Below are 15,186 nucleotides of genomic sequence, written 5' to 3' on the forward strand. Positions count from 1 at the left end.
TCCTCCTCCTGGAACCCCCTTTCAAATGAGAGATTTATTTCCTGCTCTCTGGAGACAAAGGGGGTCAGAGTGTTCTTACACTGGCTGTTTCTTAAGTAACTTTAATTCAGAATAATCAGTATGCCAAGGTGGCTCATTTTGGGGCAAACTACACTTGGCACAGGGCACTTCCCAGAATGAAGAGGCAGGGCCAGCTGGTATCCCTCTGTCTCCCAGCAGGACAGGGCTGACAATGAGCTCCGCCTGGCACAGGGCAGGTAACTGGGTGCAGCAGGGGAAGCCAGGATAAGCAGTGTCAGGGCTCAACTGCACCTGACAATACAGGATGACAAGGGCATTGGCCGTGATCAAGCTCTGGAGGAAAGAATTCTTAGATAGGAAGAAAGGACATGCAGTCTGACATGGCTGGAATATGGGCACCATGGTGCTGGTGGAGAAGATCAGGGGAAAAAAATAAAAGTTAGAGGCAGGACTGTCAGATGTTGTTCGTATTGTTTTGTTTTCCACGGTGAAGATGGGGAGCTTATCTGTAGGTCTGGGAAGGCAGTGGTTCTGAACTTGAGGATCAACTTTGACAGGTTTGCAGTGGTTTCCTGGAGCATGTTGTTGAGAAAAGTTCCAGAAGATGGCAGTCTGAGCCGCTCAAAGCTGCCTCCCAGCGCTGGGCCAACCAGCTACTTCTGTTGGTTCCAAGAGTCAAGGCTGAGCAAGTCTTCTCCTGCCCCCTCCGCCTCCCCCTCCTGCGTCTCTCTAGCAATTCATTGCTTTAGTATTTCCTTCCAGTTCCTGGATCCTGGACTAGCCACAAAATGCCCTTCTTTCTCACAGGGGAATTCATTTTCCTTGTGAACAGACTTCTTAGGACTTGGCTTTCTATTGTCTTTATTTATTAATCCACCGTCTTCTAGGTTCTAGGTTTGTGGTTGACATATTAGATGACAGTTAATTTTTGTTGCTGTAATTTGTTATGATTGGTGGAAACTTGCATACTTTTTCTTTTTTTGCACTTGGAATTTAAGAATGTCACTACGAATTATTTATTTTTACTATTATTTTTTCTTTTTTCCCAGGACCTCAATGACTCCTTCTTATTGTCAAGGTTGAGACTGTGATTTTAAATACTGATTTTTTTTTTTTTAAGGTCTCCTCTGCCTTCATCTGTTCTTTATCCCTCTTTCTGATTTTGTCTCTTAGGTCCTAGAATTTGCTCTCCAAGTCCTTTCTATTTTTCCTCATGAATTACATCTGTGTTCTGAGCTTTTCTTTTATTTGATCTTCCAACCACCCAATTTTTACCTCAGCAGTGACCTCCCTCAACTCTAAGTTCCCTGCAGTCTTGTTAAATACGAAAATCATGCTCTTTTAGTAACAGAAAGCTTTTTAGTCATGCAATATTAGTCTTTTATAGGTATGGGTTTGTTTGGGTAAGATGTCCCCTCTCTTTCCCAGGAGGTCCAGTTCCTCAAAGGTCACCTGCCAGTTATGGGTGCTCGGCTTGCGTCTCCTTTTTCTGGCTGTTGAATGCCACGTGTGATTCTAGGATCTCTTTTCCTTGTGGACGTTCAGTTGTTGTAATTAGCAGTAGTGCACCCTAGGGTGTCAGGAATTATTGTTGGCTGGGATCTAGTAACCTGGAAGTTGCTGTCTTTATCCCGGGACCCTGGGAGTTCACCTCTTTTCCCAGCTCTCGGCCACTCAGAGCGCTCTTCAAGGCCCAGGATAAGAAGGAACTCCATCTCTGCATGAGTCTCCAACAGCTTTTCTGGCCCCGAGATTATCTGCCTGAACTACACAGGTGTACAAACAGCTCCCCCCTTTCGGGATGATGTGCGGAGCAGGTAGGCTCACAGGCTCCCCACCCCGCCCCTTCCCTAGCCCCTCAGGACCAGTTCAGAGCTTCAGGTGTCACCTTGGGGCCTCTGCACCAGGATCCCTTGCTTTTCATTATGCTCAGAGTTGAGCACAGTGCTGCTTTTTCCTCCTGGAATCTGGAAGAACCTGAAACCTCACAGAAAGCAGGCCTCCAGGCCTCCTGTTGGCTGGGTCCCAGCTGCTGCTCTCGTTTGCATGGCGTGGGGTCAGAGTTGGGAGGAGGGGTTGCAAAGATACTGTCCAGGCAGCTCTGGGAGGCTTTCTCAGGACAAGGAAGGAACCCAGGAAATTTGAAATATGAAATTTTAAGTATGATAGAAATCTAAAAAAATTGAATGTGTTTCAAGATAAAAGGTAATGGATGTCAGGAACGAAGAACCAATAAATTGTGTAGCGCTTGGGAGCGGAGAGAGAGGGGAACTGCAGTGTAGCAGATACTGGTGATGAGGTGGACCTGGGGCTTGAGGGCACGGTGCATGGACCAGGGTGTTGCGGTGGCATTTAGTGTTCATCAAGTTAACTCTGGGACAATATTGCAGTAGGAAGAGCACAGGCTCTTGAATTAGGGGATATATATATATATGTGTGTGTGTGTGTGTCTTTTCATTGTTATAATTGTTACTTGAATTAGCATATGCATATATATATACTTAAATATGTATATGTACTTGAATGAATATATAAATGAGGATGTTATATATATATTTCTGAGTCTCAGTGTACTCATTTCATAGTTAATTTGAAGAATTCTTAGAGAATTGATGAGGTGGAGAAAGAAAAGCACCACATACATGGCAGGCAGGCTGCAAAGTCTGCATTTCTCACTCTTGTCTTTTTTCCTGTTAGACTGCAGATTCCTTGAAAATAAAAGCCATGTCTTATCCACCCTGCATCCCTAACACTTAGCATAATGTAGCTAAATAACTGTTTTGCGATGCATGAGGGAATCATTTTAGGTACAAACTCAGCAGGAGGGGCTCATGGTGGGGTAGCAGGTGGTACAGTAAGAAAGAGAAAAAAGATTGGCTCTGAGGTGAGGGCATAAGACCACATTCTGTGCCTCCCCGTGTTCTTTCCATCACATCACATTGTTTATCCATAAAACTACATTATAAAAGCTCTTCTTGCACATAATTTGCCATCAATCAAACCATTTCCTAATTCCAGTGCCTCTCTTTCAGGACACTAAGAAAACCTTTGGCATGTGAAATTATTCTAGTTTTTGGATATTGTGAAAATTAGTGAAGGGAAACCTCATGGACATGTAGCTTGGAGGCCAGCAGGGGGAGCTTTCACTCACTACCTCTCCTTGTCAGTTACAGACGCAATCAACTGGGCTGTAGCTACTACTTTACCACCCCTGCAGGAGGAAGCAAGGTTTCCTCCTCTGCAATAGTCCAGCCAATGAGAGGCCGTCACAACTCAGCCAATGAAAAGCCACTGTGCTTCAAACTCTGGTTTACTCTAACAGACTTGTTTGTAGGAGCCCCTCCTAAATCACCACTTTTCCTCTAAAAAAGAGAGTTCTCTTTGGTTCTCCAGACTTGTCTGTGTTTTTGTATAGTGTAGTTGTCCCAAACTGCAATTCTCTGCTATTCCTGAATTAACCCATTTTTGCTGGCAAAATGACAGTTTTATTTTAAGGCTAAAAACACCAACTTTGTCATTATTATTATCATACTGGTTATGTACACTGATGTCACTGTGTGATAAAGTTTGCTGTAAAGAGCATAAGATAGATTTCCTTCCTGTCAGTTATCATCCACCAAGCATTTGGACTTACCTTGTAAGTAAATGGAGTGTTCTGGTAAGGATTATGGGTAGGGTGTCAGGGGCCTGACTTGCATTTTAGAAAGAATTGAGATAGGAATATAGAGGACAGCTGGGAGAAGATCACCCTGAAGGCAGTAACACAAGTCTGGAAGGTTTTTTCAACTATGTAGGAATGAGATGAGATTATATAACTCTGGAAAGTTAGAGAAAGATTTCAGAGATATTCAAAAGCTGATACCAGAAGGAAAACTAGCAGTGTTATAATTCTGTTTATAACAACTGAAAAGAAAAGGGACATCGTAAATTGAGTTTGTAACATTTAGGAGAGCTTCCTAGGTGTTTGATTAAAGGCCAGAATTTAGAAAATTTGGTTTCTTTTTCAAGGTGCTAGGTTAGTTTTCCTTTATTTCTGCTCCTAGGAATATTTTGACCCATAGGGGATAAAATTGCCTAGGATAAATTAGCACTTAGTTATTGGAAAATCACCAATCCTAGGAAAAAAAACACTAGAAATTTTCCCAACCAACAGTAGTTAAGTATGTCATTTTCACATACAAAGATTGGTTTATAAACTAGACACTGCCAAAGAAAATTTACTTTCCCTGAAGAAAGAGCATGAGCTATGAAATAAGACAGTCCTTACTTTTTTCTCCTGACTCTATTGGGTAATCAATGAGCTGTTCTGAGGTGTCCTCATCTGTGGGTTGAATTAATCATAACAATCTCATAAAATTTATTGATAAAATTTATATAAAACAGTAGAAGTCCTAGTATGGAATTATGTACCTAAGACTTTAGCTACTATTATTGATGAATGCTATTTCTCCGAAGTGGAAACATATTTAGCTATGGAAAGTTTTTTATAGAAATAGCTGTTATATACATAATATTTTCAAATACAGAAAATACAAAATAATACAGAAATATGAAAAAGTATAGATTTGTTAGAGCCTATAGTACTGTCTTAATAAATTACAAATATATTATCTACATTAAATATCTGTTTATAAATCCAGTGATTTTAAGGTATAATGTTAAATGATATATAGTAGTTCACATTCTCAAAAATTAATGCTGACTCCACCTTTATCTTTAAAATATGGCCTTAATAGTCTTTAAAATTAAAAAGCCAAGAATATCAAGTTTTCAAACTCTTTACAAGAAAACAAAAAATGGGAATAATGAAAGAATATCAAATTAATATAAAAGGCACAGTTTATTAATATGAAGGACATAAAATAGATAATAAACATAGTCATTTAAGCTAGAGAAACATGAATACAAACTTTCAAATTGGATTATGGGTTGCACCAAATTTGGGGGAAACACAAAGACACAGTATTTCTCTACCTTAGTAAAACTAAACAAAATTGGAACAAGTAAAAAAAATTATTTTTGACAGGATTGAAATGACAATTTTGACTTAGTTATCCACAGATAACTTAGGAGTTGAGGGAGTTCATGAAGGGCAACTTGTTTTTATTTTTTGGTAAGCAAATAAAAACCAAGATATATTTTTTTCTGTCCTGTTATTTATATCCATGAAAGCCCAAAGTCTATATTCAAATAGTTATTTAAATATTCACATACATATATAATTTCTTGTCAAAATGCATCTTTCTCCAACTACAAAAAACTTGAAGAGGAAAAAAGTTTTACTTCCCTGAAGTCTTTAGTATTTCTTAGACCACACTTTCATCTTTCTTCTTAGTATGGCCCTGGAAAAGCAGTTTGAATGCAAAGCCCCTTGACAAAATATCTGCCTTTTAGCTGTTCATTTAATATACAAGAAAAGGAAGGTCTCTGGGGAAAGAGGATAAAGGAGTTAGGATTTCTAACTCCTACACTGAAAAAGAGGATATCAGAAAGCCATTTAGTTTCTTTACATTGCTGATAAAAGCCTTCATTTTAACCTTCATTATAAATCGAGTGCACTAATCACTAAGCTGTTTTTAAAGAATTAATATAACCTTCTTCAATCTTCTCCCTGATTCCCTTGAAAAACAATACTGAATTCTATTTATTCAGTGTCATGGATCAGTATTTCATTTAAAATAGAATTATATAAGCCTGTCTCTATTTATGTGATATAAACATCATGCTCATCTACATACATAATGCTGTCATAGAGTCAGAGTTGCAAAATAATACAGTCTTTAACAATGTCGTTTTGAAGTAACTGATAAAAGGAAAAAGATGCCTGAGACATTTTAGAAAACAAATTACTGTATTTCCTAGAACAATCAAAGCAGAGTGTGTATCTCTTTGTGCCGAAATAGCTTATAGAATCATAAGTAGCTGTGCACAGTTCCTGTAATTAATGTTAGGCCATTAAGGATGGCAAATCAATGTTCCTTTGGGTTCCATTTTTAGAAAATCATGGACATTTTGTCATTTGCGTGGCTTCATGTAAAAAGGTATAGCTAAAAAGTAGACACAGCTACACATACTGACTTTTGGAGTACACGCTCGGTGACTTCTTTTCCATGTGATAGCTTTTTTGGGTTGTGCGATGGGAAGGTATGGAGTATCTGTAGCTACTGCTCTTTACATTGCAACAAGAAACACAACAGAGCAGGGCCCCTCCAGCCATCAACACCAGTGCCGTGGTCCAGCCTATGTAGAGGGCTTCTCCAAGCTCACGTTTTTGGGCAACATCCACAAATGGGTTATAGAAATCTCTAATGATGGAATTGGCAACCCAGCTCACAGGGATGAGCACCACGATGCCTGTGATGATGAAGATGACTCCAGCCGTTAGCAGGATATAACCCTTCATCTTGTCGTCGTCCCCAGTACACCGGGTGCACTTCATGCCAAGGATGGCCGTCATGAAAGCCAGGAAGGACAGCACAGAAGCAGCACACATGAGCCCTCTGGAGGCCTGTAGGTCCGGAGAGAGAGCCAGCAGGGAATCGTAGATTTTGCACTGCATCCTGATGTTAGCATGCCTCATGCAATTCATCCACAGTCCTTCCCAGAGGTTTTCAAAAACCACAATGTTGCTTTCAATGAAGGCAGAAACTCTCCACTGAGGCATGATGGTGACAGCCACCGTGCCCACCATCCCAAAACCACCAAGCACCAGACCAGCAATTTGCAGAGCGTAGGTAGCCATTATCCTCCAGGATAGGTTTTATCCGACCGGACTCCTGAGCTGGTAAGTCTGCTCTGAAGCAAGGTTCTCTCTGCCCCAGGAGAGAACAGTTTTCCTATAGTAATGAACTCAGAACCCAGTGGTTTTTCAAATGAAAGCTGCTTTGCTACTTCCAGCTTGATTTAATCCAGTGCTGGCTGGCTGAGGTGCCCCCCCTATTGACTACAACAGGTAAACTTACTAATCAGGTGGGGCAACTTTCTCAGCCAATGAGAGGGTGATGGTAACCCAGGTGTGTCTAACAAGAGATACTTGGAACGGCTGGACCTGCACATAAACATTCTTTGTACTTCTCAATTTTGCAAGAAGACAGCCACATGTTTACCTTCAGGCACAATTATAAATGTTTGCACAGCCATCCAGCAATGTACCGATCCCTCGTGATGTGACAGGCTGGACCTTGTACAGACTGTTCTGAAACTCTTAATAAGAGCTGCTGGGACGAAGGTATAAAATAAAATATCCGCCAAAGAAATTTGCTAGGACTGTCAGAACGCCGAAGTGAAAGGAGAGTAAGGGATTGATAGATCGCTCATACCTGGGAAACCACATTTTTGGGGGGCACATGTGATCCAAGTGGTCGATTGAATTTGTCTATAACTTCAAAGCAAGCTCAGCTGGGGTGAAATCAGGAAACAGAGCATGACAAATGACAAAATAAGGCTAAAGTAATTAAATATACAAGGTTGTCCTCCTTCGTGGCACCGAACACATATTGTTGTCTTTTGAGCCAGGAAAACGACATCATGGTATTTTCTTGATAACCTTGATCTGTAAGAAAAAACATTTGCAAAAAACAAAGAATGATGTTTATGATTTTCTTATGTAGCAAGTATGCACAATAACCATTAAATGATGATGTGATTTGCAGATTGCTAGCTTATTTTGTGGCTCTATCTTTGCTGCTCTGTCTTCCTAGATGGAAGAACTAGAATTCTGCAAATGGGATGAGAGTCCCATATTTATTTCTAAATAAAATGTTTATAAGGCAAGGTGACCGTATCACTGAACTGAATGACATTATATGGTAACTAAACTTGTCTTTAATACCATGTCTGCAGGAGGAGAGAGAAGTCCCTAAATGCAAGACAGTTTGAACTGTCTCAAGTCCAATTCATTTTAATGACAGCAGTGTTGCTAAATAGGAGCATCTGTTGATTTTGGAAAACTCCACTAGCAATTTTTTTCTGGACATCACCTGGAGCTCTCTGTCCTGTCTTCCAAACTTTAAAGAGTACTTTAATCATTTAATCATCTTTCATCTTTAGATCATTAAAAATGGTCTTCTTTTTTATTTTTTACCACTTTACTTCTCTGCCTCCTTTTGCTATCTTAAGCCTGAGTATGGGATAAAGTGTGTCCTTATGATAATCTGAAAGTTTAATGGTCCAAAAAATCTGCATGGTTTATAGAGATTATGGAAACAAAAACTGTACATAATAGAGAGAAGAAGAGGAAGATGTCAAAGTACACTGTCTTCTAAAATAAAAGAAATGTACAGTAGCCCAATGTGTCATTATTTTATTAGACTGGACAAATTGAAAGTTAAAAAATTAAAACTTGATATTTACAGTAATTTCTTCATCTGTTGACCTGTTGACTACACTACACTGTGTTCTTTATGCTGACAGAAAATATCCAACAATTTCTCCACCAAGCTTGTATCAGTTACAGATTTTTTGGTGGGGAGGGAAGTTGGTCATGGAAAAATAATTTGCAATCCACAGAAAGAGAGTTAAAATAAAAACAGTGGGGTTTTTTGTTTTTGTTTTTTGTCTTTTATTGCCAACCTGGGAAAAGGGAAGGATTTACAGAACTGGAAAACAGAAAAGGAACAGCAGAAGTGCCTCACATGATGGCAAACCAAAAATATACATTTGTAGGGAATCAAATTGGAATTTCCAAATTCGTGTGTCATATCTCTCAGGAGCTCTGTTTAAATATTGCTGAATATCCACATAAAAGCAGGAAAACTTGAGAAGAAAGTAGGTCTCTATGTATTTGGGAGCCTCAACCTTCCTAGGAGCTGCCTCCCAGGTGTGCACTGATTTATCCGTTGACTTTGTGTACTACCAAACCTTTCCTCTCTTAACCACTGAGCTCTTCCAGGGGCTTATTTCACACAAAAATATTTTTCCATTTCAAAAATATCAGTACTCTCTACTAACATTTTCCTAACCAAAAGATAAGGGTCAGAATGAGAAACCAACCCTAGGTTCACATTAGGATAATTATAGAGTGAGCTGCCTTGCAGGAGCCAGCCCAGGGCACTAGGTAGGTTTCTTATCATCCAGCAATACAGCTAATCTCATAAATTTTTGAAATAACTGCCCTGCAGGTCATAGAAATGAAAAAAGAACAGGAAAAAATTGGTAACACCAAGTTTGCTAGGGACACAGAGGCCTGAATTCAGAGATTAAAAAGTCCAGTTAACTGTTTACCTACTTTCTTATACTATGTCTCTACTGAGATGACTCATTTACCTGCAAAATTCAGATGGCGGTAATGGTTAGAGAATTAGAAGATGAATAACTTTTTCATTGTTCTCCCGTTCAGAACTGCAGAGGAACCTATGAAGATTATTCTATAATTTGTACTTCCATTTCTATGAAGGAACCAAAATAGCACCAAGAACCCAGGAAAGAAAAGACTACTCATGTTGATCCATTCTGTTGTGCTTGCAGGAGATTTAACTCCCATTTGTTCACATCATCACAAGGATGATTTCGGTTTCAGCAATTAAATTTACCAGATTAAAGTCAATCCTGAGAACTGCACAACAGGCAAATTCTCTCCCTTTATAAATGATAGCACACAATGTGACTGTCAGACTGCACTTGATTTTTCATCCTTATTCTTCTAGCAATTAATCTGTAACCAACACCTCTTTAGTCTGGGGTTCCATTAATTCTTATCACTACTTGAATAATTGCTTCTGCTGATCAAGCAGTTGCCAGTTTCTATAGTTTTCTGGATTTCTTTTGGAGTTAATTTTTCTTTGCTGGGTTGACAGTTTTCAACCTCTATTTATTTTTTATTATTTTTCACTATTAATTAACTGTATTTGGCTGACCATCTTGTCCTGAGAAAACAAGTATACATATCAATGAATCTCTTTGTTTGCTGTTCCCAAAATAATATTGTGCATTGCTACATGTTCTTAAGCTCTCAGCCTCTGGTCCTTCGTGATGACTTACCATTCATGTTCTCTATTCTCAAAGTTCTGTATCCATTAGCAGGCCTCCCTATTTTCCACCTCTGTATGATTTATATTCAATTGCTCTGCTTAAATATGAACCCCTTCCAATATAGTGATAGTTTACTGTCTTAGTTCAGGCTGCTTTAACAAGAGAGAGAGATAGAAAGAAAGGGGGAGAGGAGAGAGAGCCCTATTCTCCTTCTCTTCTTTTTCTAATCCTACAACGGGGTCTCCACCCTTATTGCCTCATCCAAACCTAATTACCCTAAGACCCCACTTCCAGTACCATCAGATTGAAGGCTAGGGTTTCAACATGAGTTTTGTGCATTATATACATGCAATTCATAATAGCATCTAGTTACTAACAAATCCAAGCAATTAGATTCAAGTGATTCTGTAGAGTCTATTCTTATTGCCTCCGGGGTTCTCCTTTTCCCAGGATTAAAAAATAAATAAATGATGAACAAAAATGAAAAAAAAAAAGAGGAATAATGATTACTGCAATGTTTTAATCTTTATTTCACTTTTCACTGCATTTTTAAAAATTAAAATCTGAGTTGTGAAATCTGACATACTGGGGAGACAGAGTTGTGTGCTTTATTGAGTGTAGTATATTTGGTATCTCTACTGAAAGACTGGAAATCTAGAGAAATAAATAACTTTTTTTAAAGTTAAGTTATCTACTGTGGGAGTTTTTTCCTCTAAGTTAATGAGTAATTTCTTTGGCCAGAATTGACATGAATAGCCCTAATTCTAATGCCTTGGGAACATTTTTTAAAGGATCCAGAATTTGGTAGTAACAATAATAACTACTGAATATTGTGTTCTTTGTGCCACATGTTCCTTACTACACCTTATATTTAAAACATCTCTAGAAGGCAGGGGTGGATGCCTCCTTTTACAATTGAATAAATTAAAATTCAGTAGAGGTTGTGCCTTTTCTAAGGCTGTAAAGCTTTTGCTTACTTACCACAAAAATGGAGCCCAACTTTGGACCTAAAGCTTATGTTCTTTCCTGTATGTCTGCCATCTCCCAAAGAAAACCAGACAAAGGGGATTTCTTATATTGACACATATACTCAAAATTAGTGAGAAAACAAAATTTGTTCAATGCACTTTTTCCCTTGCTAGTATATTGTTGAAAACTGTTTGCATGAGCAAGCTTCATGATTTTTCTCCTCAAATATTTGACTCACTGATATTTTAAATATATTTCTTTATATGCTCTATTTGGAGATGTTTCTGCTGGGGAAATCACAATTATTCCTTATTTAGAGTTTCAGAGAGCCCCCTCCCCCACAGTGAAGTCACCAGTGGCACCCCTTTCTTATCAATCTCCTATTCTTATTTCCATTTTGATAGTTTCTTACTTACAGACTAAGTGGTCGATGCACTTAACGATCTAACCACCACTGGATACATGTTTGGCTAAAATAAGAATTCAATTCAATGCAGTGAAGTAAGCAGCTTCATGTATCAGTGCTCCTTGCTTATTTTAATACAGGAAAACTTTCCTCTGTGTGTTCCAGGGACTTATTAGCGACCAACAGAGGTCATGCAACAGCTGTCTTCATTAGTCTAGCAGAATTGTTCTTCTCAGTGACTCACTAATAACTTTCTGTCTTTTACCAAAAGCAAAAATAAAAACATCTTTCAGTTGCATAAAACTGCATTCCATGCAGCTATTTTTGGAATTGTTTGAAAAAGAAATTTTAAAAAATCTCTTCATTTCATGCAATAATCCATTCTCCTGAAATGCAAAGGATGGTATGCTCCTTTGAGGAGATCAAATGGTCCACAACAGAATCTAGGTGTAAAGCCACCATGCACACCCGAAGAAGGGAGACACATTCTGGCCTGGTGGAGACACTGATCAGCATTTAGAAACGGTATTGCCAGATAATGCACAGGGCCAAAAGAGAGCACTTGTCATAATTTTATTTTGACTCCATAGCAATTCATGCCAAGTTAAGTCAGGTTAATTGGGAAAAGGAAGAGGAAAGAAAGAACATGAAAGGCAATACCATCATCATGACTACACAGGTTTAATATATTTTAAGAAATACTACTTAATGTTATTGTGATGATCATGAGAACTATCCAATAATTGTTAAGTTATACTAACAATTAAGATTATTAAATGATACTTTCATGTTCTGATCCTCCTAATCACCTTATTAGAGCAGTACTATTATTATATAAATTTCACTGAGGAAACTGAGAATTATTGAGTTTAAATAACTGGCCCAGATACCCATGACTAACAGGTAGAAAGGCCAATGTAGGATATCAGGTCTTCAGGTACCACGTTCTTACACACCAGGGCATAGAGCTGGCTGTATATCTATCCTGTTACTTGTATCATTTTAGAGTTCTATCTCCTGCCATTCTCTAAATAATACTCTACATAATGTGGGTTTTTCATACCACTTTGAGCAGGATTAGGAGAAATCAGGTGTCTCCAATGTCTAGAGCAAAAGACATTATTCAATATGATAAATCATAAGAATATGATTTATTGAGTGAAATTTGAGTGGAAAGGTACACACACAACACCAACACAACATTATGAGCAAACAGCAAATGTGGAAACTTTCTCTTGTAAAGTTGGAGTTCACAGGACAGGCAAAAGTAATTAACCAGGCAAACAGAGGTAAGCCACGTTACTGATTAAGTTACGAAACAATTAACATTCCACTTAACATTCAAATTAAGATCTGTCTGCCTTAGGCAACCAGTGTTTACAAATTTTAATAGGGTTAGACATTAAGTGCCTTACTTAAAACCAACTTCAGACCACACTGGGTAAGAATATTATTGGAACAAGCATCTTTGGTTTTAAGTTATAAAAAAAAGAGATAAAATATTCCAATATATTACAACATGCTGGACTTATTAGTATTTTTCAGTGAGAATTATGGGGAACATTAGAAGTTGTACAAATTCATATCACACATATTTATAGAGATTTTGTAGTTTTTTCAAATTTTTCAAAATGATGTCTCCTAAAATATCTTCTGAACATTTCCAACCATTCAACCAGGACAGTGTGTATAGGGTATGTGATAAACTCTGGCTATCAAGAAATATAAGTCATAGTTTCTTCTCTGGGACAGTGGGAGAAAAAACTGCTGGGTCAATGAACTTTGTCATGTTAAACCAAGTCATTGAAAATAATAATAATAGTGCCAAGTCCATGACTAAGCCACTTAAAAGATACCGGATTTGTCTGTTCCTGGGTGAAAAGCCCAAGTCCATCCCCTAGTCCCTTGTGCATATGTCTATTGGAAGGAGTTGCAAGATCACTGCTAAATACTGCTTTTGAGAACTTTTTGAGAGAGCAGCTGTGCGTTTTTATATTCTTAATGGGGTTATTGTAACACTGCAGACTGAGGCCTCTTGAGAGAGCTGAAGCCTTGTCCTGCTTTCCATAACCAGTTCTGTTCACCCAGAACTGAATAATTGTATGCTCAACTGGTCAGGGTCATGACCTTGGTGTTGATCTGACCAGTAATTCTTGCTCTGCTCATGGCAGCAAAGATGGCCCAAACCATTCTTTTTACTTTGGAAAAGCACACCAATAACTGCACAGACAAGAGAGAAGAACAGCCTATCTTCACTCCAAAAAGAATCAGCTCTGAGGCACTGGGGCCTTTTAGATGCAATCAAAGAACCCATGAGAAGCACCTCCAGGAGCCCACAGATGTTCAGCAGCGGCAGGCCGGCTGGCCCTGGAAGATGCCTGACTTTCTGCCTGATTCATTCAACCTGCTATTTCTTGTTCTTATCATCTCTGTCCCTGGCTCCTGATGTTTTTTTTAGGATTCCTGCTGGGGGACTCATGTGTTTTACTATTGGTTGGCTTCAGGAAGTCCCCCTCAGATGTCATTTCAGCCAGCCTTCTCGTCTCACACTCACAAATACTTTCTCTCATTCCCTTCTTACCACACTGGTTGGTCCCACCGTGGCAGGCCTCCCTCTAGGTCAAGAACTTGGAATTGGCAAGGGTGGTCTATACACAGAAGCAGGATGGAATATAAGACCCAGAAGAGGACTGAGTGATCATCTGCACACCTCATTCCATAAAGGATGGGACCAAAAGCTCCGTGAAGGTGGGAGCCATCTCTGTTCAATCCATCCTGTATCAAGGAACTCACACAGAAAACACTCGGTATTTATTTAATGTCACACAGATAGTGCTGAAATCTCTATGGCCCAGTTCTTGATACCTCCTTGGGATTCTGGGTAACTAAGACACTGTATCCAAGAAAACTACCTACTTTTTATTTATGTATTTGTGTATTTTTTTAATTGTTTTCCCCAGTGGAATGTAAACACTATGGGCAAAATGACTTTGTCTCACTCACCAATGTTATCTTCAACTACTAGAACATTACCTGGTTCATAGTAAGACCTCACGAAATATTTGATAAATAAATTAATATTTATTTCAGAAAAAAATTCTAAGTACACGGACTTTTGTTAATCCCCTACGTGTAAGCTATGTAACTTTTTCAGACATTTTCCATGTCAATACCTAAGCAGAGATGAACCTAAAATAATTCTCAGCTTTAGCTCTATCAGTCTCTCACTACACATGTAGCTACATCCTCTAAGAGGTAAAAATAATGTCCCAGTGGACCCATGCATTTTACTTCAATATTCATCAGAGGTCTTAGGTTCCATTTTTCTTGTTTATTCTACCACTTCTTATCTCCTCAGTATACAACTTCCCATTTTTCTTCTTATTACTATTATTAGTCTAATATTCTCCAATTATCATGGCAAATATTGGTGGACTGAGATTCAAGGCTATCATTTTTGTTTATTATGTAATTTTAATATAGCGGGGAATTATCAATTGTAATTATTCTCCAAGTTTACTAATAAAATAGAAAAAAGATGCAATATAAAATATGAAGTGATTCATAAAAGTTAATACCATTATAATGTATGTGTTTTTTAGATTTCGGAAAGAACTCGGATGTCGATTTTATGCATACTCTCATTGGAAAAGGAAAGCTTATTCCCTTGCTCCCATTCAAGAGTTGTTCCGATGTTTTTGGGAACTTTATCTATCTTTGCCCATTTTTAAATCGGAATTCTCATGAGTTAATGATGTTACCAGGAAGGGGTTTCATTTGAAAGGTGCATTAAGCTACTTAAATAGCATTCTCAATTGCTT

General features: G+C 38.4%; 2 protein-coding genes across 2 annotated transcripts in view; both read right to left on the reverse strand.

The window, feature by feature from the left end:
• LOC118932656 (keratin-associated protein 24-1) overlaps nt 1-15,186 on the reverse strand; it is a 207,199-nt gene that overhangs the window by 142,407 nt on the left and 49,606 nt on the right. The window lies entirely within an intron of this gene.
• On the reverse strand, nt 4,843-6,941 carry CLDN8 (claudin 8). The gene has a single exon (XM_036926338.2). It carries the CDS (start codon nt 6,761-6,763, stop codon nt 6,086-6,088), a length of 678 nt encoding a protein of 225 aa, XP_036782233.1. The 5' UTR covers nt 6,764-6,941; the 3' UTR covers nt 4,843-6,085.

The sequence above is a fragment of the Manis pentadactyla genome, chromosome 1 (genome assembly GCF_030020395.1).
Source record: "Manis pentadactyla isolate mManPen7 chromosome 1, mManPen7.hap1, whole genome shotgun sequence".
Taxonomy (NCBI): domain Eukaryota; kingdom Metazoa; phylum Chordata; class Mammalia; order Pholidota; family Manidae; genus Manis; species Manis pentadactyla.

What these genes read in the sequence shown, in the direction of transcription:
- CLDN8 (XM_036926338.2), bottom strand. Translation starts at nt 6,763, where the DNA reads ATGGCTACCTACGCTCTGCAAATTGCTGGTCTGGTGCTTGGTGGTTTT.